This window comes from Ruditapes philippinarum, unplaced genomic scaffold (assembly GCF_026571515.1).
Source record: "Ruditapes philippinarum isolate M1 unplaced genomic scaffold, ASM2657151v2 ctg1281_1_1_1_1, whole genome shotgun sequence".
Lineage (NCBI taxonomy): Eukaryota > Metazoa > Mollusca > Bivalvia > Venerida > Veneridae > Ruditapes > Ruditapes philippinarum.
The window spans coordinates 26,576-50,205 of record NW_026860830.1 but is presented as its reverse complement, the minus strand read 5'-3'; the positions used below and the strand labels follow the sequence as shown (position 1 = coordinate 50,205).

Here is a 23,630-nt window from a genome sequence, read left to right as displayed (position 1 = left end):
TTTTTATGAGGTAAATACTATATTTTGTCTACTTAGTGCAATAACTGGTTAACTTTTTTTAAATTAAGAAAGACTTAACCTGTTACTGCACTAAGGTGATGATGTGTATGTTACTGGTTTATTTGCCTCACTGATATTCTTCCCAATATTGGCACTAATAGAACCTTAATCATATAAGGACTTTTGATTTTTAAATTTAAGTGCATTTGCACTGATGCACTACAAAAATCTTGTAAAATCATTGAAATCCTTAAGTGTATTAAGTGTATGCTTCTTGGATTATCTGGTTTAGATTATCCATGAAAAAAACATAGGTGTGACATTTATGTTGCTTGAACACAAAAACTTTGGTTTGAAAGCAGAAACCAATGCCCTGATTCTATTTGATATAGCAAGGTACTGCGATAAAAATGAGTGAATACAAGTTCTGTGTACATGTATATTTTGTTCATCATTTTTGTTTGTGTAATATTTTTATGTATTGTATTAATGTCAAAAAAATTCCTAATCCATTAAAAAACGTTATGAAATGTTAAAATGGACATTATAAAATAAGATATTATTCTTAATAAAAGAAACGGAAATTTATGTAATTGATAACCATTATAAATAATCAGTTTTTTGTTAAGCCCACACTCCCAAAATTTGGCGTTTTTTCCGCTCATCTCCTGTAAATATAATATAGTGACATTTGATTGGTTCGTATCAATTAATGTCATGTTTCACTTCACGCGTCTTATTGAATTCTGTACAGACTCATTCGTCCATGTGTTATTATGATTTTACTTACCAATTTCCATACAACAAATTAATTTCACAGTAGTAGAAGTGCATGAAAGCTGAATTATTGAACAGAAATAAAAGGTGTGATTTTAATTAAAATCTGTAAAGAAAAACAGGTTATGACCATTATATTGTTTGTTTATGTTGGTTATTTTCATGGGCTTTTCTTAATTGATTTTTGATTTAATAAGGTTGATTGATTAATTGATTGATTATTGTAGGTAATTCAGTACAGTAATTTTTAGTAGGAGAGCTATTATATTCAAAGTTGACATTATAGTGTGTTGGGTACAGAAAGTGAGGCTGGATTTTAAACTTAGTTTGGATTTATTCTATAGGATATTTGGGGGTTTTTTTTGTCAAGGATTATTTATACTCGGGTTTTATGTGTCATTAATTTTGAGGAGAACTCTAATTTACTCAAATATGTTGTATGTTAAACTAATTTTGAGGTAAACTTGAATTTAGTCAAAGAAGAGGAAATATTATCTATTGGGTTATTTATTTTGCATAATCATACCTCTTTTGAATAATAATAAATATTCAAAATATGTATGGTTGGTCTTTTTTAAATCATTTGTTTTAAACAGTTTAAATTTTTAAAATATTTAAGTGTTAAGTAAATCAGTTCTTCATTTTTCTGACCTAAATACCCGGATTAAATGAGATTGTTTAAATGCCAATAAAAAAGTGATCTAATTATCAAATCAAGTATTGTATAATTGTCATATACTATTTAAGTCATTATTAATACATGAATAAAGTTTTGACTGAAATGTCATTGAAAGTACAGAATTTGATATGGGGGTCAAACAAAAAATATCTGCTTTCATAATAGATAAATATGTAGAAAGTTAAGATTTATTAAGTCAAAAAGTACAAAAATATACTATTTTCTTCTTCATTTACTGTTCGGTGTTAAAGGGGAAGTATTTAAAAAAAAAACACATTCTCTACTCTGCTAATTATTCTGCATTAAATTAAAAAAGGGTACTGAAATGTTTTCATATATTGGCAAACCTGTCAGAATAAATTATAAATAATTAAGGTCTAATTGAGGTCTTCCTATACCTTCAAAGCTGGAAAGTTGCCATATTACCTTTACAGTATAAGTGTGACTTAAATCCAACATGAAAAAAAAACATTTATCAATTTGTGAAAAAAAAAATTTCTATATAAATATAATAACCTTAGGCCTGATGATAAAATTAATGCTTTTACTGTTAACCTAAAATTTGTCTGCTGTGTGCAACAGGTTCTACCCATGTGACCAGCGCAGACTTAAAGATCAGCCGTCACATCAGTGCCATCTGATCATGGTCTGCACCGGTTGTTATACAATAGTACAATTTTTAAATTTTCTCTAAAAAGATTAATGTATTTGTCCGGATTTAAAGATGGACGAGTCTTTTAAAGATCTTTAGAGGGGTTAATTTCACAATTTCAAAATTTCCCCGTAAAACAGATAAATGGATTTGTCCTGATTGAAAGATGGACAAGTCCATTTAAGATATTTAGAGGTGTTTTAGGGTAACTATGACATAGTAAGGTTATTCACTGAAGTATTTTTACCCATGTCTAGATGAGGATGAAAGAACTACCAAAGAACTTATAGACACATTACAACGGCAAGTTGATAGGATGGATTTAAAGTTGAAACACAAACGTACTTCTTCCCGGGATCTAATGGAGTCACTAAGTAACAAATCTAACGGATCATTTACTGTCATAGGTAACATACATCCTTCTTAACATATTACTAACATTGACATACTTTAACATATCATTAACTTATTGTGAAATACAAGGTATGGCATGTATGGTATTAATATACTGGTAGTCAAACCCATCCTTAGTTTTATTGCATTGCATGTTTGTGGTCCATTTTATATAAGCATTTTTAGCTTGACTGTTTCAAAGAAATAGTCCAGCAATTATATTCCCTGCGTTGAAGTTGAAGTCTTGCAAAAACATTAATGTAGCCCATTATGTAATCATTAGTTGAAAGTTATTAACACGAAAATAAAAATGCTTGCTTTTCATGACAAGCTGCAGTTATAAGACAAGGGGCATTATCCTGGAAGCAATAGGTCACTAGCATAGACCCATAAGTTGAACATAAATTCTTTTGAAATTATCCCAGTTTTTAAACTTTGGCAATTCTTTTATGATCCCTTTTCAGCTCGACTATCTTCACAGTCAAATTTTGGTGATGTTTTAATGTGAAGCTGGAATCTCCAAAACTACTGAAGGCAATGGATGGAAACTCCACACATTTGTTCTCTGTTATTATCTTAAATAATGGATACAGGTCCTTTAACTCTGAGTTACATTTTAACAGAGTTGTGCCCCTTCTCTTACTGTCAAGCAGCTGCACTGAGAAAAGTCAAGTGCACTTTCTTATGAACAACTCTTGTTAAACAGTCATAATGGAGCACAGTAAAAAGTTGAATGTATTGTCTGTCTTGTGGCTCTTGTTTTAATTAACTTTATTTTTATTCATTTGTTTAACCAGTTATAAAAAAAATTCACTTGAAAGCTCCCTTAAAAAAACATTAACAAGCTTTGATAACAATGAGATCATAGTTGTAGGTTAAGCTAGCAATATTAAATTAGAAAATATGCAAAGGATAATAATATAGAAATATGCTCAAAACTGAATTGAAAATTGATTTTTTTTTTGTGCGCTTTTTAGACCAATTTGAGTCAAAGCATTGCAAAGCTTTTCATTTTTTGGTTTATTTTGCAAGTAAAAATAAAGATTCTTGAAAAACAGGAAAAGACTCAGAGAATGATCTGAGAATTTAAACAAAAGTTTTGATTGGTCTAGACCTACATCAAATGGTTCACAAATCTTGGAAAAATATTTCTAGTCCCTTTATGTCAAAAAACCCTCAGTGGTAGTCCCTTTAAATACATTTTTACAAATTTCAGATGAGAGTCGTTACATGGCATTCAGTAAACACGAAGGTAACGGGCAAGAGGAACCTTACGATCATATTAAAGATTCGGCATTCTTCTATGATGTTACAGAACAGTTCAAGACAGAGATGATGCTTGACACACAGGCCTGCAAGAAATGTGAAGTCTCCTCAATATCTAAGGTAAATTAAATGTCTGGTTATAAACAAAAACAAAAAAACCCTGAGATATTTACCAGAAAGCACCAGTCAAGTATAAACTTGCCCCATATCTGCTTAGGAATAGTGAGGACTTTTAAAGATAATTGTATACTTAGTAAAAGCACCAACTCTGCAGGACAATGAGATAGTTTAAAGTAATTTTTAATTTTAATATAACCAGTGGCTAACCAAGGACCTATTACAAATGTTTATACCCCAACAAATTTTACATTTTTTGTATAACCAATGGCTTTATACCAAGGGCCTTTTACCCTAATAAATTTACAATGTTTATATTGTAAAACGATGGCTGTGGACAATAGCCTTTCCATAATATTTTTACAGGCAGGACAAAAGCCCTCCCATCTAATAATAACATAGTGGACAATAGCCTTTCCATGAAACTTACAGGCAGGACAAAAGCCCGCCCATTTAATAATGACATAGTGGACAATAGTCCTCTCATGAACTGTACAGGCAGGACAAAAGCCCGCCCATTTAAGAAAGACATAGTGGACAATAGCCTTTCCATGAAATTTAAGGGCAGGACAAAAGCCCTCCCATCTAATAATGGCTTAGTGGACAATAGTCCTCTCATGAACTTCTCATGCAGGACAAAAACCCTACCATTTAAAAATGACATAATGGACAACAGCCCTCCCATGAATTTACAGGCAGGACCAATAGCAAATATCAAATTCATGGGAGGGCTGTTGTCCACTATTTTATTAACCAGGTTTTCCGAAGGAAAAAACTGGTTATTAGATTGAGGTATGTCGGCGGGCGGGCGGGCGTAAACAATTTCTTCTGTGCCCAACTCCTTCTACATTTCTCAATGGATTTTGACCAAACTTTCACAGAAGCTTTGTCATCAAGTGCCCTGGCGCATATTGTCGGGGTTTTGCGATTGGATAATATTTGACCTAATTATGGCCCTTTGTTTTTTTACCTTATATAGAATATATAGTGAACAATTTCTTCTGTGCGCAACTCCTTCTACATTTCTCAACGGATTTTGACAAAACTTTCACGGAAGCTTTGTCATCAAGTGCCCTGGGGCATATTGTCGGGGTTTTGCGATCGGATAATATTTGACCTTTTTACGGCCCTTTGTTTTTTTTCCTTATAAAGAATATATAGTGAACAATTTCTTCTGTGCGCAACTCCTCCTACATTTCTCCACGGATTTTGACCAAACTTTCACAGAACCTTTGTCACCAAGTGCCCTGGGGCATATTGTCGGGTTTTTTTGATTGGATAATATTTGACCTAATTATTGCCCTTTGTTTTTTTCCTTATATAGAATATATAGTGAACAATTTCTTCTGTGCTGAACTCCCTCTACAATTCTCAAGGGATTTTGTTCAAACTTTCACAGAAGCTTTGTCATCATGTGCCCTGGCGCATATTGTCAGGGTTTTGTGATTGGATTATATTTGACTTAATTATGGCCCTTTTTTTTTCCTTATACAGAATATATAGTGAACAATTTCTATCGTGCGCAACTTCTCCTACATTTCCTGACGGATTTTGACCAAACTTTCACAGAAGCTTTGTTATCAAGTGGCCTGGCGCATATTGTCTGGGTTTTGTGATTGGATAATAGTTGACCTAATTATGGCCCTTTGTTTTTTTTCCTTATACAGAATTATCAATATATAGTGAACAAATTCTTCTGTGCTGAACTCATCCTACATTTCTCAACGGATTTTGTTCAAACTTTCACAGAAGCTTTGTCACCAAGCGGCCTGGCACATATTGGCGGGGTTTTGTGATTGGATAATTTTTGACCTAATTATGGCCCTTTCCCTGGCACATATTGTCGGGGTTTTGTGATTGGATAATTTTTGACCTAATTATGGCCCTTTCTTTTTTCCTTATACAGAATATATAGTGAACACTTCTTCAGTGGCAATTCCTCCTACATTATTCATGTTTTACATTGCACATAGTTACATTGTTTGTTGCGTGCATTTGTATTTCAAATACAACATATTTATCTACAATGGTGATAATTGAAAACCTGGTTTCATGGCATTGCCATGTTTCTTGTTTTTAGATGGGAGGACTTTAGTCCTTTTTATTTGTAAAATATGTTGCCATTTGCAGGCAAAAGATTAATGCTGACAGTAGATATAACTTTCCTATTTCACTTTTATTCCTTTATGATGTTCCATGCCAGAGCATATAGTCCCTGCCTTGTCTGTCTGCCCATCTGTCCATCTGTTGTCCATATAGTTCAGTTCACCTAATATTAATATTACTCAAATGGACTGTTCCAAATTCAAAACAGGGTCAAGCCCATTACATAAATTCCTCTGGGGAATGGTTAGTATGAACTGTATTGGATATCTTCTTGTTAACTTATGTAATGACATAGGGATGGTTGGGTTATTATTTCTCTGTTTATTTTATACAGGCATTGGTACCAGAAAAAACAAAGAAGGCCTACAGAGCCAAGGTGCAGAGTTTGAAAGATCCCCTCATGGTGCTTGATTTATATTTCTGTGGAACTCTGGAACACCCAGAAAGAATTAAAGAAATTCTCAAAGAAGGTTTTACAGAAAGAGGTAGGAATTACTCATTTGTTTTTTCTTCTAGGAAAATATAAGCCAATGTAAAGTAGAATTATTGTTGATGTGGACAAAATTACAGGAAGGGAAGTAACTCTTTGGAGACTGATCAAAAAAGAAGAAGTGTTGTAATATTAATTGTGTCCCTTTATGTAAAACATTCAAATTATAATAACTATTTAAATACATAAAAGGATAATTTCAGATCAATATTATCTTGTTATCTAATGCCAAGTATATTAATTTTGTATCATTAAACATTTTTGCAAGAAAAAAGTACTGCCAAGAAGTGCTAATAGAATTAAGTTGCTTCATGGACATTTTGATCTTTAAATTTGGGAAAATTTGTGTTGGAATTGTCTTTTATGTTACAAAGATATTTGTATTTAAAAGTGAAAGCTAGAAAATAACTTTTTAGGCTTTGTATGCCAATTAAATTTGATTAGGATCAAACCTCTTTATAAAGTCTAGACCCAGTTTCACATTAAATGTTTATCCTTTGGAATGGTTACTAAGGTTAAAGTGAACTATGTCTGAAAATATTTCCACTTTGTAGAATGAATTCATAAATAAAATAAATTTTGTAGGATGGATACCATTTGTAATTGTATGACCTTCATTGTGCACAGGTCAGTTTAATTAGATAATCAGAGTTAAATCAGTTCCTGAAATCAGTTCCTGATCCATTATCTGAGAGGATTTAATTGCCAAACTTCCTTAAATGATGTCATGTTATCTTTGAAAAATCATTTGGTTTGGACCAAAGTTTGTGTGTTGCGACATACATACAGTTACCCTGCCAAACTTCCGGCTGCATGTGAAACTTTTGGCACCATGCCAATTTCTAGCACAATCCAGTCTTTGGTTATCAGACAACCTATTATGGGATCCTATACAATTACTAACAGAGTGTTGAATTAAATTGTGCTAATTATAACACAGATGACAGATGATTAGTCAGTTGTTTATGCAAGGTGTTCAATGAAGTACATTAGAGATTAAGTACTAAGATATTGATTAACCATGCATTGAAATTACATAATTATCTAATTCCTTAAGGGCACATAAAGTTGGTTAATGAATATTGGTAGTCATCTATAGATAATAAAGAAAACAAATTGCATTTCATTGAGTGGGTGCTGCTGTGGTTCATTGGTAACACTGTCTGACAACAAATCCAAAGTTTTAATCCCATGTATAGTATACTCGCAACTAAAGTACAGTCTTTACATAAGAAGCTTAAGATTGTGGGTGGTTGCATGGAGGTGTATTTGCTGATGTTGACATTTTGTTGTCTTTGTTTATGTACAAAGGTGACATGTAGGTGTCTTAGTTGATTTAAAGCAGTTTTACAGTGGTGGCAGGTTGGTGTTAAGGGGGCATGTTGATGTCTTTGTTTATGTACAGTAATACAGAGGCAGCCTATTGGTGTCTAAGAACAGTACTACAGAGGCAGCCTATTGGTGTCTAAGTACAGTACTACAGAGGCAGCCTATTGGTGTCTAAGAACAGTACTACAGAGGCAGCCTATTGGTGTCTAAGTACAGTACTACAGAGGCAGCCTATTGGTGTCTAAGTACAGTACTACAGAGGCAGCCTATTGGTGTCTAAGTACAGTACTACAGAGGCAGCCTATTGGTGTCTAAGAACAGTACTACAGAGGCAGCCTATTGGTGTCTAAGTACAGTACTACAGAGGCAGCCTATTGGTGACTTGTAGATTTACAGTGGTGACAAGCAGGTGTCTTTGTAGATTTACAGTGGTAGCTAAAAGGTCTTAAGACCTTACAACCACTTGCCCTCATTGCTGTGGGTTTGAATCCCACAAGGGACATTGAATTCTTTCATCAGAGGTAGCTATCCAGCTAGCTTACTGAACATGGATGATTACTAAGGTGCCTGTTTTTTGCCCTGTAATAAGACACAGAGAGGCACCTGAGGTCTTCCTCCTCCAGTTAAACTGGAAAGTCGCCATATGATCTTTAAAGTGTTGGTGTGATGTAAAACTCAATAAAAAAAAAAGATGACTTGTTGGTGTGTTTGTTGATGTATGAAAATGGCATATGTGTTTGTTGATATACAGAGATGGTATGTAGGTGTATTTGGTGATGTATTAAGCTTTAATGAGGTGTCTGGAAAGTCGTGGGTGCTACCTAGGTACCTAACACAGTCACAGTCACAGTCAGAAATAGTAAATGCAGGGATACAGTTATTTTTTTCCACGAGTGAAAAATCTCTGTGAGACTTGAAAACCTACCTTACCTTCCCCATCAGCTAACCCATGTCACCTCCTTCCAAAAAATAACAAAAACATAAACTATACTGTACGGTTATAAAATAACTTCAACATAACGTTTAATTTGCGCCTACTGCAAGTGAAATCAAGAAACAAAACAAAAAGCATATGAATTGTGGTTATTTATCTAAAGAATTTTATATTCATTTTAGAGAAATTTGAAACATAGTTATTTATTTTGACAATCCCGTCACATTCTGCAAAATCCAAATTGTTAATGATGTTAAATGTAGCTGGTAATGGATAAACCTGTCAGAATTTGATAACTTTTTGTTGTAGATATAATTATAGTAATAAATCTTAGACTGTAACTCGATAGAGTCTTCGCTATTTCATCATAAAAGATATTCCTTTTTTGCAATAATTCAGAAAGTTGAAGTTATGTCTGTATTTGAGTTATCAAATTATATTGTTATGAGAAATGAATGGTAGGCAATTTTTTGAAGAAATGTTTTTTGAAATTACGATGGAGGTATACTTTAATCTTGATATTGTATGGTGGAGGTTTTTGGTTACATCGTCAACAGGATGGTTGACAGCTTTATTATACTGTAAAATAAACAGTTCTTCTTGGAAAGTTTATGTTTTAATCAGGTTTTCTGAAAGAAACACTGAATTATTACATGTAATTAAATTGGTGAATGTTTGCAGGTGGGTGGAAGATAAACATCTCATACATTTTTCAATAAATTTCAACTAAGATTTCAAGGAAATATTATTACTAAGTGTAACTTGTACATATTGTCAGAGTTTTTTAACTTGATATTTTTTTTCAGAGTTATAGCCCTTTGTTTTTTTCTTTACTTTTTAGCTCACCTGTCACAAAGTGACAGGGTGAGCTTTTGTGATCGCTTTTCGTCCGTCGTCCGTCGTCCGTCTGTCGTCCGTAAACTTTTACTTTAAATGACATCTCCTCATAAACCACAAGGCCAATTTCATCCAAACTTCACAGGAATGTTCCTTTGGTGGTCACCTTTAAAAATTGTTCAAAGAATTTAATTCCATGCAGAACTCTGGTTGCCATGGCAACCGAAAGAAAAAACTTTAAATATCTTCTTTTAAAAAACCATAAGAGCTAGAGCTTAGATATTTGGCATGAAACATCTTCTAGTGAGTGTCTACCAAGTTTGTTCAAATAAAAGCCCTGGGGTCAAAATTGGCCCCGCCCCGGGGGGTCATTGATTTTCCCTATATTCATATAGTAAAAACTTAAAAAATCTTCTTTTAAAGAACTCAAAGAGCTATGGCTAAGATATTGAGCATCAAACATGTTCTAATAGGTGTCTACCAAGTTTGTTCAAAGAAAAGCCCTGGGGTCAAAATTGGCCCCGCCCCAGGGGGTCATTGATTTTCCCTATATGCATATAGTAAAAACTTAAAAAATTTCTTTTTTAAAGAACCAAAAGAGTTAGAGCTAAGATATTTAGCATGAAACATGTTCTAATAAGTGTCTACCAAGTTTGTTCAAATAAAAGCCCTGGGGTCAAAATTGACCCCGCCCCGGGGGTCATTGATTTTCCCTATATATGCATATAGTAAAAACTTAAAAAAATCTTCTTTTAAAGAACTCAAAGAGCTATGGTTAAGATATTTAGCATCAAACATGTTCTAATAGGTGTCTACCAAGTTTGTTCAAATAAAAGCCCTGGGGTCAAAATTGGCCCCGCCCCAGGGGGTCATTGATTTTCCTTATATGTGTATAGCAAAAACTTAAAAAATCTTTTTTGAAAAAACCCAAATAGCTAGAGTTAAGATATTAAGCATGAAACATCTTTTAGTGAGTGTCTACAAAGTTTGTTCAAATAAAAGACCTGGGGTCAAAATTGGCCCCGCCCCGGGGTCATTGATTTTCCTTATATGTGTATAGCAAAAACTTAAAATCTTCTTTGAAAAAAACCCAAATAGCTAGAGTTTAGATATTAAGCATGAAACATATTCTAGTAAGTGTCTACAAAGTTTGTTCAAATAAAAACCCTGGGGTCATAACTGGCCCGGCCCCAGGGGTGTCATTGTTTTTTAACTATATGTGTATAGTAAAAAACTTAAAAAAAAATCTTCTTTTAAATAGCTTCTTATGGGTGTCTACCAAGTTTGTGCAAATAAAAGCCCTTTGGTTAAATTGGCCTTGCAACGTTTGGGGGGGGGGTGGGGGTTGGGGGGCCTATATACAGGTGAGCGACCTCAGGGCCATCATGGCCCTCTTGTTTAAATAAGTAGAAAAATATGCTTATTATTATGCACATCCTGTGTTTCTAAATAAATTTCAACCCCCCTTCCAATTCCTGCTTATTGTCAGGTTTTTTAGCTCGACTATTCGCAGAAATAATCGAGCTAATGCAGTCACCCATTTGTCGGCGTCCCTGTGGTTAAGTTTTTGTGTTTGCTGGTTTCTCCATACCTACTGAAGGAAATGGATTGAAACTTCACACACTTGTTCTCTGTGATTATCTAAGATGATTGGCACAAGTCCCATAATAGCACTCAGGTTTGCTATTTTACATAATTATACGCATGCCCTTTTTTCGACTATGAAATTCTTGGTTAAGTTTTTGTGTGTAAGCTGGTGTCTCCATAACTACTGAAGGGAATGGATTGAAAATTCACACACTTGTTCTCTGACATGTCTGAGATTATCTCAGATGATTGGCACAAGTCCCATAACTCTGGTTTGCTTTTTCACATAATAATGCCTCTTTTTCGACTTAGAAATTCTTGGTTAAGTTTTTGGTTGTAAGCTGGTATCTCCATAACTACTGAAGGGAATGGATTGAAAATTTACACACTTGTTCTCTGTGATTATCTTAGATGATTGGCACAAGTCCCATAACTCTGATTTGCTTTTTTACATAATAATGCCCCTTTTTCGACTTAGAAATTCTTGGTTAAGTTTTTGCGTGTAAGCTGGTATCTCCATAACTACTAAAGGGAATGGATTGAAACTTCACACACTTGTTCTCTGTGATTATCTAAGATGATTGACACAAGTCCCATAACTCTGATTTGCTTTTTTACATAATTATGCCCCTTTTTCGACTTAGAATTTCTTGGTTAAGTTTTTGCGTGTTAGCTGGTATCTCCATAACTACTGAAGGGAATGGATTGAAACTTCACACTCTTGTTGTCTGTGATTATCTAAGATGATTGGCACAAGTCCCATAACTCGGATTTACTTTTTCGCATAATAATGCCCCTTTTTCGATTCATAAATTCTTGGTTAAGTTTTTGTGTGTAAGCTTGTATCTCCATAACTACTGAAGGGAATGTATTGAAACTTGAAGGGTTTGTACCTTTTCGGACAATTTTATGTATTCATATAGGTAAGCATTATTATACTCAATGAAACACCCTTGTGACAAATTTTCGAATAGTCGAGCATTTCTGTCCTCCGACAGTTCTTGTTTTTATAAAAAGTGAATCTCATTTTTGAGGAAATTATGGCCCTTTTGTAGTTTGTTTTCATATGTTATTGAAAAGGAAAATACTCTTCCTACATTTCATATGGATTTTTCAAACAAATTTTTACAGAACATTTGTCACTTAGTGCCCTGATTCATATTGAAAGGGCTTTTTGATTCAATGGTTTTTGAGATAACTGTGGCCCAATCATTGACTTGTTCTGCTTGCTCCACACATTGGCCGCCAGTTCTATAAATAGCAAAATCTTGTTCAGAGTTCAGGAGTGATCAGTACCATATCATACATAGAATTTTTATGGTGACACAGGACAATAAAGATTCTAAAACAAGTAGATGGCTAATGTATTATATTTTGGGCCTCATTTGAGGTGGATAGTTTTGTTGTTTATAGCTGTGGACAGTATGTTTCTCAACAGGGATTGTGGATTTCAAAATTTAGCCCTAAATATGACAGATTTACTAAGAATAAAGAAGGCAAAAATTCATAAGGCCGAATCAATATGTGTTTGATAGGATAAACTACCTCTGAAGACTTATATTCAATGCCATTTGTCCATAGATAACCAGTATCTTTACTTTCTGATTATAAAACATGAAATATTTTTTCATTACCTAATCACTTCATCTATTTAAGTTGTCAAAACTAACTGCAACTTGCATTTGTATTTTCACCAGGCTTGCCAAAACCTTGTAGCTGTCCCATCCTAATAGTACATATGGGGGAGACATATTGTCACCTTATTGATGATAATATGATGTTTTTGTGGCAAAAAAATCTTCTAGTTTCATTTTACAGCATCAATAATTGATTTATTTGTTTGCTAATGCAAATTATTTTGACTTATGTCTATAAAACCAAGGCACTTCAATAATAAAGATGCTCATTATAATGTGATTGTTACTTTGTTGTGGTGTATATTTATTTTGTTGTGGTGTTTATTTATTATGTAGGAGTTAAAGAAGGTGGCTTAATTGTATGTAATGGTACTTGACATGATCAAATGTCTTTTTGAAAAGTTGCAGATTAAAAGTCCAATTGATACAATTATAGCTTGATGACTATCTCTTTCTTATCATTATTACTTAATGATGTAGCAGTTTTGTAAAAGTTACAGAAAACTATTAAAGTGTGTTTGTGTCATTTATTACTTATTTTTACGGGGGTTGGGGGTTGCCTCGCCGCAACACTGTAAAGTTCATATGGCACATGGTGAATTTTGAAATAATGTTTATTTTTCGGTACAACAAAAATTTATATTCAAATTTAAGTAAAAATGATAAGCAGTTGGTATAATTATGTCTATGTGGAATCTGTGTGTAGGGTATTTATTCCGCCATGTCTATGTGGAATCTGTGTGTAGGGTATTTATTCCGCCATGTCTATGTGGAATCTGTGTGTAGGGTATTTATTCGGACATGAGCTTCTTACAAGTGAGGAAGTTATCCAGCTGGTTCCTAATTTTGGTAACAAGTAGCTCTACTTTGGTTCCTAAAACCTAAAATAATGCACAAAAGGAGGCCTTGTTAAATGTGTAAAGAAAGAGATTTGTCATATTTTCTTTTCAATACTGACTAAATAAAATTCCAACCAAAAAATCTACACTTGGTGGTTAAGATCTTGAATGAACACGTAATATGAAAGTTCAATGGCAAATCAGATTGAAAAACATATTTATAGAAAATAAATATTTATTTAACAGGAAAACGCGTTTTGTTGTATGAAGTAGTTTATGGTTGAGTTGAATTGTTCAAAGGATGTACTTCAAAGTCAGTTTTTGCAGTAGATAATAAAAGATAACTATTGCTTGTAATTTAAGGGTGTTGCATTTAAAGCCTATTGAATTTTTCCTTGATTTCAAAACCTGAAATCCTGTTTAAAGACACAGTTAACAACACAAGTTCATCATTGTTTTCATTATATAATGTGATTTATAGTCTTGGAAAAGGGAAAATATTTCTTGTTTTTCCTTGCTGGAATCTTTTCAGGTTTTATGACCGTAATTTCTGACAATTTAAACCCACTTTAACCATTGGTCTCATCACAATACTTTTACCTCCCTTGATTATTACAATGAACTCTCCCTGATTTAAATTTACAACAGTCTATTATTAGATTAAGGGATGTCTGAGTATTAATATACTAAAACTGAATTATCAACAGTCAGAGTGTAAAGTACCACGCAGGTACCAGTAGATTGAACGGCTGGTACCAGCGCCAAACTCTTAAATCTATTTACTTATGGCAGTGGTAAGTCATTTAACTTTAGTGTATTACCAAAATGATCACAAAACTTTGTATGGCCTAAACAGTACTTGTAGCCCAGTAACTCTTAGAATTGTAGACAAACCCAGTTTCTATTCTAGAAGGGGGGATGGGGGGATTTACTAATATTTTTGAGAATTCCCCCCTATTTTTTTCAGAGGAAAGGGGAAATTCAATATTTTACATAGAGAAAGAAGGAAAATGATAAATGTAATAAATTGTCACTTTGCTATAAAAATCCCAATTTACAATGTACCTGTCCTACCAGTATGTTATAATGTCGTATTTCAATACCGGTAATTTGGTGGATGGTACCAAGGTAGTTCCTGAATTTACGAAGTCACTTGTAAGAGGAGCTTACCTGATCATGCTGTGATAGAAAGTTACCTTTTAATAACAAGTCAAGTATGATTTATTACTTATCAGCATGCCATTATGAATCGGAAAAAACATTGTTTACATTTAGGGTGCATACTTACACTGATGTTTTGTAATAATCCTTTTATTTATAGTTTTGCATGGATGCATATCAAGTTAGGATGACATTTACATTTCATTTTTTAAATGATTGATGATTTGAGGTCTAAGTTCGTAAATTACTATAATTTGGTAATAAATTAGATCTATCACTTGTCAACCCACTCCCTAACTATTCTCGGCACAATGTCACAGTTACTTTTATTTTCCGTTTACTTTTATATTATTTATTTCTATATTTCCTAGACTTAGTTATACATATCTTTTTCCAATAATTGAATCAGTCAATTTTAATGTGCTGAAAATTTTAAAGTCTGTTTTCCTATTAATGTCCAACTCCATTTTTTCTAGGGATATAGGGTGAAGTATGGCCTTTAGTCTTGTATGTCCATTTATTGTACTAAAATAACTTTTAAAAAAATTACAAAATTTTTCAATTTTTACCTATAAAACCCCACACAAACTATAAGTTATGTTAAAATTACAGCCTTGGGACTCCCATGGATGCCAGATCAATTTTGTGTTTTTTTGAGAGTTTTTAGAACATAAATGTATGATGTATGACATTGCGTATGAAGATTGTTATCTGATATGTTCACTTCTTTACATCTATTAAAAGGTTTTTTGTGAATAATTAAAATACTCGTGACAGACAGAAATTCATCAAAGACTAAATTTTTGAGTCTTCAATGTAGTGTGAACCTATTACACTTTGTAAAAACGCTTTTTCTCTGAAAATTGATATCACTTATTCAAACTGAAAATTAGCTATGTTCTTACTGATAAGTTTATAAATAATTCTTTCTATTTGTGCCTTTGTATTTATTTCATAAAATTTTGTGATTTTGGATTTTTTTAAGAATTTAATGTTAAAGTTTCTTAATTGATTGAAATTAGTTTCTTTTAAATATTCAAAGTCATTTTTCAATGTTTCCCTGATTTTTTAAATCTTTCACAGGAAGTTTTTTCATCTTTAATTTGTATGTTTCATTGTTTTTGCTGACCTAAATCATTTTGATTGGTCATATAGTTCCTGGCCTTTCTTGTTCCTTTCAGCCTTTCTTCCTTCCTGGCTTTCCTTCCTTTCTGGCCTTCCTTCTTCGCCTTCCTTCCTTCTTGACCTTCCTTCCTACTTGGCCTTCCTTCTTGTCCTTCCTTCTTTGTCCTTCCTTCATTCTTGCCCTTCCTTCTTTTCCTTGTCCTTCCTCCTTCTGTCCCTCCCTCCCTCTGTCCCTCCCTTCCCTTCTTCCTCCCTCCCTTCCCTTCTTCTCCCTCCCTTCCCTTCTTCCTCCCTGCCTTCCTCCCTTCCTTCCCTCCCTCCCTCCCTCCCTTCCTTCCTTCCTTCCTTCCTTCCTTCCTTCCTTCCTTCCTTCCTTCCTTCCTTCCTTCCTTCCTTCCTTCCTTCCTTCCTTCCTTCCTTCCTTCCTTCCTTCCTTCCTTCCTTCCTTCCTTCCTTCCTTCCTTCCTTCCTCCCTCCCTCCCCTCCCTCCCTCCCAATGCAATATTTTCCTCCCTCCCTCCCTCCCAATGCAATATTTTATCTGATGGTACCTTGAATTTTAGACTTCAACCTTTATGTGGAGTGTCAATACAAATTTTCTTTAAAAAAATACAAATTAAGTGTTCATCAAAGGATAGATTTTCTTTCACTCTGCCTGTGGCAACACACATTCTTTAATAAGCATTTTGTAGATATTCCACCCTTTCATCAGCAGTGTGGGATAAATTTCTTGCTGAAGGGAATAAGCATTGCTTTTGAAAGGACTTGAACTACATGTAGAGACCTTTTGATATTGAAGTGAATATTCTACCACTAGAAGCTTGCTAAAAACTTCAGATCTTTTGTAAAAAAAAAACACAAAAAAACTGGGGCAATAGTTTACGTAAACATTGCACAGACTTTTCATAATTCTCCCATATATATTCATATAATATAGTAATGTAGTAGGTAGTTTATGAAACGTCAAAGGCTTAGGAATGAACAATACTGGCACTGCGGTAACATTAATTCAAATAACATTTTTAGGGAAAGAAATCTGGGAGGTTTTAAGTTTAAAGTTATAAATATGATTGAAAAGATTTCACTGGTATATATCTAGTTCTAGTTACGTGCAGGGACAATTGAAATTTAAATAGGCCATTAATATTTCATATTTTATTTTATACTGAACTTGAAGCCTACTTTATTAATAAAAAATATGATAATAGTCACTTATTTAAATAGGTAATATAAAAGATTTAGATATTGATAGTGAGTTGAAGTGTCAAAAGATCATTGAATCATTGAAATCTAATACTTTAATAACATTTATTCACCAATATTAGCAAGACATTTTGATATATTAAAAGAAAATTGTCAGATTTCAATGGAAAGAAGTATTGAAAATACCCTCCTTTAAGGAAGGGAGGCTATAAAGCTTTTCATATTTCTTGGAGGGTACATTTTGTTGCAACAATTGGAGAAATTTCGTATTGAGTTTGAAAATGTCATTATGTTATTGTGTTCAGAGAAAGATTTCTTTCAGAAAAGAAGTGACCCCCAATAACTGAAAATTATATCCACAAAATCACCTGTTTTGTTTGTTTGTATGTTTTGTTCTGTTTAACACCAATAAACAGTATTTTAGTATACACCAGTCTGGCAGTTACTTAGGTCCATACTTTGCCTTGTGCCCTTTCCCGTTATTGTTTGGTGTCCTGCTGGGGTCCTTGCCGATGGTTCTGCATTGCTGGGTCTTGTAGGAGTTGCATTCATTGAACACCATCCTTCCTTGTTTAGCATGTTTTTCATATTTTACCGATTCCTTTCTGTTCTATCTAAATGTAACTGTCTGTCTCCTACCATAAAACATATGAGCCGCGTCAAAACAAAACCAACATAGTGTGTTTGCGACCAGCATGGATCCAGACCAGCCTGCGCATCCGCGCAGTCTGATCAGGATCCATGCTGTTCGCTTACTAACTCTTTTACAAGTGGAGAAACTGACAGGAAACAGCATGGATCCTGATCAGACTGCGCGGATGCGCAGGCTGGTCTGGATCCCTGCTGGTCGCAAACGCACTATGTTGGTTTTGTCGTGACGCGGCTCATATAAACAGAGGAGGACAATGGCTCAAATATATCATTACTACTTCTCAATCACAGAGGAGCAAAGGTTGCTTACATTAAATCCACTTGTCACTTACTGCTGTGGGTTTGAATTCCATCCGTGGCTTTGATTCCTTTATGTGAAGAAGCTATCTGAACTAGCTCACACAAAATGTCTGTGGTTCTACTCAGATGTCATCTTGTGTCAGAAATAGCTAATGAAAGGACATCTGTTCCTCCACCAGTTAAACTTGAAACTATGTCAGAAATGATTAATGAATGGACCCTTGTTTCTTTACCAATAAAACTGGAAAATTTCCATATGACCTTAACAGTGTCAGAGTGACATAAATTCCAAACAAAAATTTGTCATGTCAGTCTTGCTTAGGACTTGTATATATCCAAGGTTGTTAGACCTAACACTGTCCCTAATAAGGTAATATTATTGGACAAGGTCACAAAAAGTAATAGTGGCATTTACCAAATATTTCAAGATTTACATGCATTTCCTGCAGTCTGTATAATCGGGGCATTGAATTAAAATCAGTGTTAAAGTAGACCTTTTATTTGAATTAATTTGTGCTTAATAATTGCCAATATTGGCCTTCAGTTGCCAATCTTGATAGGCTTTTTGCCCTTGCTTTATTCACTTAACTTCTTATTTGTTCTGAGAGTCAAAATATCAGGGTCACAGTGACATGTGGTTTTAGACAATAAATATCTGAGAACTTGAAAAATGAAACTGAACTGGTACAAACTGCCACATGTGTGTTCCTAGGACAGTTTCAGCACAATAACCAAAGTTATCTTATAAACATAAAACAGATTTTGTTTTAAGTCAGCAACTGTTCTTTCATGTTTACTTGTTGGTTGGTCACAGGTCTAGGTCGCCATGGTCAAGTTGAGATAAAGGGACTCCACTCAGGTTAAGTTTTAACATGGCATGACTTGAAATTATATTTTTGAACTTTATGTACTGTTTGATGACCAATAACTTTTGTGCAAAATTCCAGATCATTCACTTGGTCTGTGTTTTCAGAATATTAATTGTTAAATATAACCCTGAAATGAAGAGTTTGAACACTTTTAACTCAAATCAAGGTAAGAATAGCATAAAAACTATGATTTTTAGCTCGACTTTTCTATGAAAAGGGGAGCTATCCTACTCGCCCCGGCGTCGGCGTCGGCGTTAGCGTTAGCGTTGGCGTCACACCTTGGTTAAGTTTTTCGTACCACCCCACTTTATTTCAGAAGTATTACAAGTATGGCTTTGAAACTTACCATACTTGTTCACCATCATAACCTCCATCTACAGACAAGAGTACATAACTCTGTCAAGGTTTTTGACAGAATTATGGCCCTTTTTTGACTTAGAAAGTGTATTGAGCTTGGTTAAGTTTTTTGTACCACCTCACTTTATTTCAAAACCATTGGAGGTATTGCTTTGAAACTGACCATACTTGTTTACCATCACGACCTTCATCAACAGACAAGAGGACATAACTCTGTCAAGGTTTTTGACAGAATTATGCCCCTTTTTGACTTAGAAAATACATTGAATATGGGTAAAATCCACTTATTGCCTTAACCCTTTGACATATTGCTTTGAAACTTTTAATGCTATTTCACATCATTACCCCCATCTGTACGCAAGAGAAGGTAACTCTGTCAAGGATTTGTTTTAAAAATTAAGGCCTTTTATCGACTTAGAATCTTGGTTAAGTTTTTAGTACCAGTCCACTTTTTGACTGAACTGTTTGAGATATTAATTTGAAAGTTGGAATACTTGTTTACAATCATGATTCCCAAACATGTCCAGGAGAAGGTAATTCTGTCAAAGATTTTATTTGAATTATGGCCCTTAACTGTCAATGTTTTGTATTATAGGCAAGCACTAAAAAAGTCGAGCGCGCTGTCTTACGGACAGCTCTTGTTTAATTCAATTCTGAGCATATTTCATCATTATCTTTTGCATATTTTAACATTTTAAGTGCCCCTGTTGATGTGTGTAAGAAACTCAATTTTTATCTTTTAGGCCTGTTTGGCCTCAGTTGAGTCCTTAAATGTCACAGAAGTCTAAACACTTCAAATGCTATTTGACAAAGAAAAATGACTTTTGGCAGTTAAAAAGCCTACATTTTTGTGTCGCCTCTATGGAGTAATGGCGACATATAGGGATCACTTCTCCGTCGTCTGTCTGTCTGTCTGTCCGTCCATCACAAAACTTGTCCGGAATACTCCTCATAAACTACTGGTGCAATTTCATCCAAACTTTACAGGAATGATCAGTACCAAGTCTAGTTGTGCATATTATCAGCATTTTCAGGTTCAATGATTTTTGTCAGAGTTATGGCCCTTTAATAATTTTTATTTTTAAAGTTTGTCCGGACTACTTCTCTTATACCGCTAATGCAATTTCAATGAAACTTTTCAGGATTGATCTGTAGCTGAAGTCATTGCGCATATTGCACGGGTTTTCCGGTTGAATGATTTTTGGCAGAGTTATGGCCCTTTGATAAAAAGGTGTTTTTAGCTCACCTGTCACAAAGTGACAGGGTGAGCTTTTGTGATCGCTTTTCGTCCGTCGTCCGTCCGTCATTCGTAAACTTTTACTTTAAATGACATCTCCTCATAAACCACTCGGCCAATTTCATCCAAACTTCACAGGAATGTTCCTTTGGTGGTCACCTTTAAAAATTGTTCAAAGAATTTAATTCCATGCAGAACTCTGGTTTTGTTTTGAGCATATTGCACAGGTTTTCCGGTTGAATAATTTTTGGCCGAGTTATTGCCCTTTGATAAAAAGGTGTTTTTTTCTGTGTGTTGCCAGATACACAAAAGCTTGTCCGGACTACTCCTCATAAACTACTGGTGCAATTTTATCCAAACTTTATAGGAATGATCAGTACCAAGTCTAGTTGTGCACTGTCCATCTGTCTGCTCATCTGTCACAAAACTTTTCCAAACATGAAATTGGCCATCATGAGGCGACACTTGTGATCACTGATCGCTCTTGTTTTCATGTTATTCTAGTTTATTGATATATTTGTAATATTATAACTGAAGTTATTCTAAATTTATATTTACAGACTTCACTTGTGGTGATTATGGGAAAGGATTATATTTCTCAAAATACCCTTTCAAAGCTGCTCAATTCTCCAAGGTATGTCAAATTCATTAAATTAGACTATTTGATTGGTCTACAAAAAAACACTCTATGACCAATGATTTTATCATGTTATGTATTGTATTTTCTTGCATGTCAGACAGGGTTATCTACCGTTTACACCGGTGCTAGAAAACCCTGTCTTACAACCTCCCATGTAAGACAAGTTGCTAGCTTTAAATGATGTCATTGCCCACAATGAATGAATTGCGTTCTTAGCATGACGTCATTTTACGGTTATGAATAAAGTTGTAAGTTCATACGCTACTATAAGAAAAAAGTGCGTAATGAGAATATCAGTTTTTCGTAATTTCTGTTCTGAAAATAATTGATATGTAATATGCAAGAAAAAGAATCAAACACAGGTTGTCGGTACATACCGTAATATCTAGCCCTCAGGTAACCGTTTAGTGGAAACTCGGCAGAGCCTCATTGCCACTGTAAACAGATACCCTTGAGCTAGATATTCTGGTCTGTACCGGCAGTCAGCGTAAGATTCTTATTGGTTAACATTCTAGTGATAATCCATTACTGCATCACAATTCAATTGGTTGATTTTTCTATTATTCTGCAGTTCTAGATTTTAATGACAAGTAAATCATTCAGAAAAAAACAACATCAGTTTATTTCAATTATGATATTTTTACAGATTGGAAATCTTCTGAAAGTTGAGGTTGCCATTGGCAATGTAGAAACTGTTGTCAAGGCTGATAGAACAAGAACTGTGCCATCACAAGGATTTGATAGCATCATAGTAAGTTTTAGGTTACTCCCCTTTGCTATAGAAGTTCATTTGCATTTATATTGTTTGATTTACCAAATATTGTCTGAATTGCCACTTTTTTCTAAAAATTTCTTAATGAAACATATTGAATACTTCAAACTCTTAATAAAAAGTAAATATTTACCTATATTTAATCAGTTAGATTTGAGCCGCACAATGACAAAACCAACATAGTACGTTTGCGAATACCATGGATCCAGACCAGCCTGCGCATCCGCGCAGTCTGATCAGGATCCATGCTGTTTGCTATCAGTTTCTCTACTTGTATTAGGGTTTGTAAGCGAACAGCATGGATCCTTATCAGACTACGCGGATGCGCAGGGTCTGGATCCATGCTGGTCGCAAACGCATTATGTTGCCTTTGTCATGGCGTGGCTCATTTATTGAGTTATAGTTGAGCTATGAAAAATCATGTCTTCTCAGACAACTCTTTATATACATGTTCATTTTGAAATTTATTTTTATTTCCAGACACCAGGTCGTTTGACTCATATGCTTGGTCAAGGTGACGCATCAATGAACCAAGAGTATATCATATTTGATGCCCATCAAGTTCTACCATTGTGTCTACTTTCTTACGAGACAAGTTAGTGTTATAGCTGATTTACTCGGTCATTTTATATTACCAGTTCACGGTAGACAGTTTTTTAGCCATCCCAAGATTTTCAGTAAATGGCATGACTTTTTATATGTTTCAGAATTAATGCTGATGAGTTAAACATTGGCTGTGGTGTTCTTGTTTTTAAGTTTTTTTGTTTTTTTTTCGTAGCCTTGATGTTTAATATTGAATGATTTACTCAGAACGGAGACGTTAAGTCAAGCCTTGATGATTTGTATATGGAAAAAAGTGTATTTACTCTTTTAGCAAGATAATAAAACATGTTTTTAGACTGTTCAATACAAATAAAAATTGCTCTCCCCCCCACCGAGATGAATGTATTTGAATTTTCATTGTATTATGACAAAGAAGAAGAAATTTTAACTGTGTTTGTTTTTTACATATTGTCAATACTGTTTTTTTTTACCATTATCAAAGTATAGAATCTGTTTCATTTATAATAAAGAAATATGAATTGATTTTTTATTATAAATGAATATGCAAGCATGTTATGCTACAGTTTCCAGTATTTACTTAATTATAGACTGCTGCATGTGTGATTATAAAAATGCCAAAAAAAAAAACATTTACTATAAAAAAAAATTTAAACCCATTGTGCAAGCTAAATTATATCAAATAGTGCAATGTGTTGTCACTCTTATATTTGAACTACTGATTGGTCAAATAAAAAGATAAATCTATTTCAGTTTACTTTTTTGCTTATATTCAGTATTTTGGTTAAAGTATTTGCTTATATTTGGTTAAAGCAAAGGTGGCCTGTGTGCTAATATTGAATTGTTTAATGAGTGTAAGGGTTGTCTTTTACATTTTTAGCTCGACTTTTCTATGAAAAGGGGAGCTATCCTACTCGCCCCGGCGTCGGCGTCGGCGTCGGCGTTGGCGTCACACCTTGGTTAAGTTTTTCGTACCACCCCACTTTATTTCAGAAGTATTACAAGTATGGCTTTGAAACTTACCATACTTGTTCACCATCATAACCTCCATCTACAGACAAGAGTACATAACTCTGTCAAGGTTTTTGACAGAATTATGGCCCTTTTTTGA

The 23,630-nt window shown here is 34.1% G+C and overlaps 1 protein-coding gene across 3 annotated transcripts in view; it reads left to right on the top strand.

Annotated features, from left to right (window-relative positions):
• LOC132713503 (uncharacterized) overlaps positions 1–23,630 on the top strand; it is a 53,162-nt gene extending 29,532 nt beyond the window's left edge. For 2 of the 3 annotated variants that reach the window (XM_060696130.1, XM_060696129.1), the window contains 6 exons: positions 2,366–2,515; positions 3,718–3,887; positions 6,325–6,475; positions 21,107–21,180; positions 21,833–21,937; positions 22,439–23,630. In XM_060696130.1, the coding sequence (XP_060552113.1) occupies positions 2,366–2,515; positions 3,718–3,887; positions 6,325–6,475; positions 21,107–21,180; positions 21,833–21,937; positions 22,439–22,558 (770 nt within the window). In that variant the 3' untranslated portion in view covers positions 22,559–23,630. The remainder of the gene's footprint in view (positions 1–2,365; positions 2,516–3,717; positions 3,888–6,324; positions 6,476–21,106; positions 21,181–21,832; positions 21,938–22,438) is intronic. The other variant, XM_060696131.1, reaches the window with a different exon arrangement.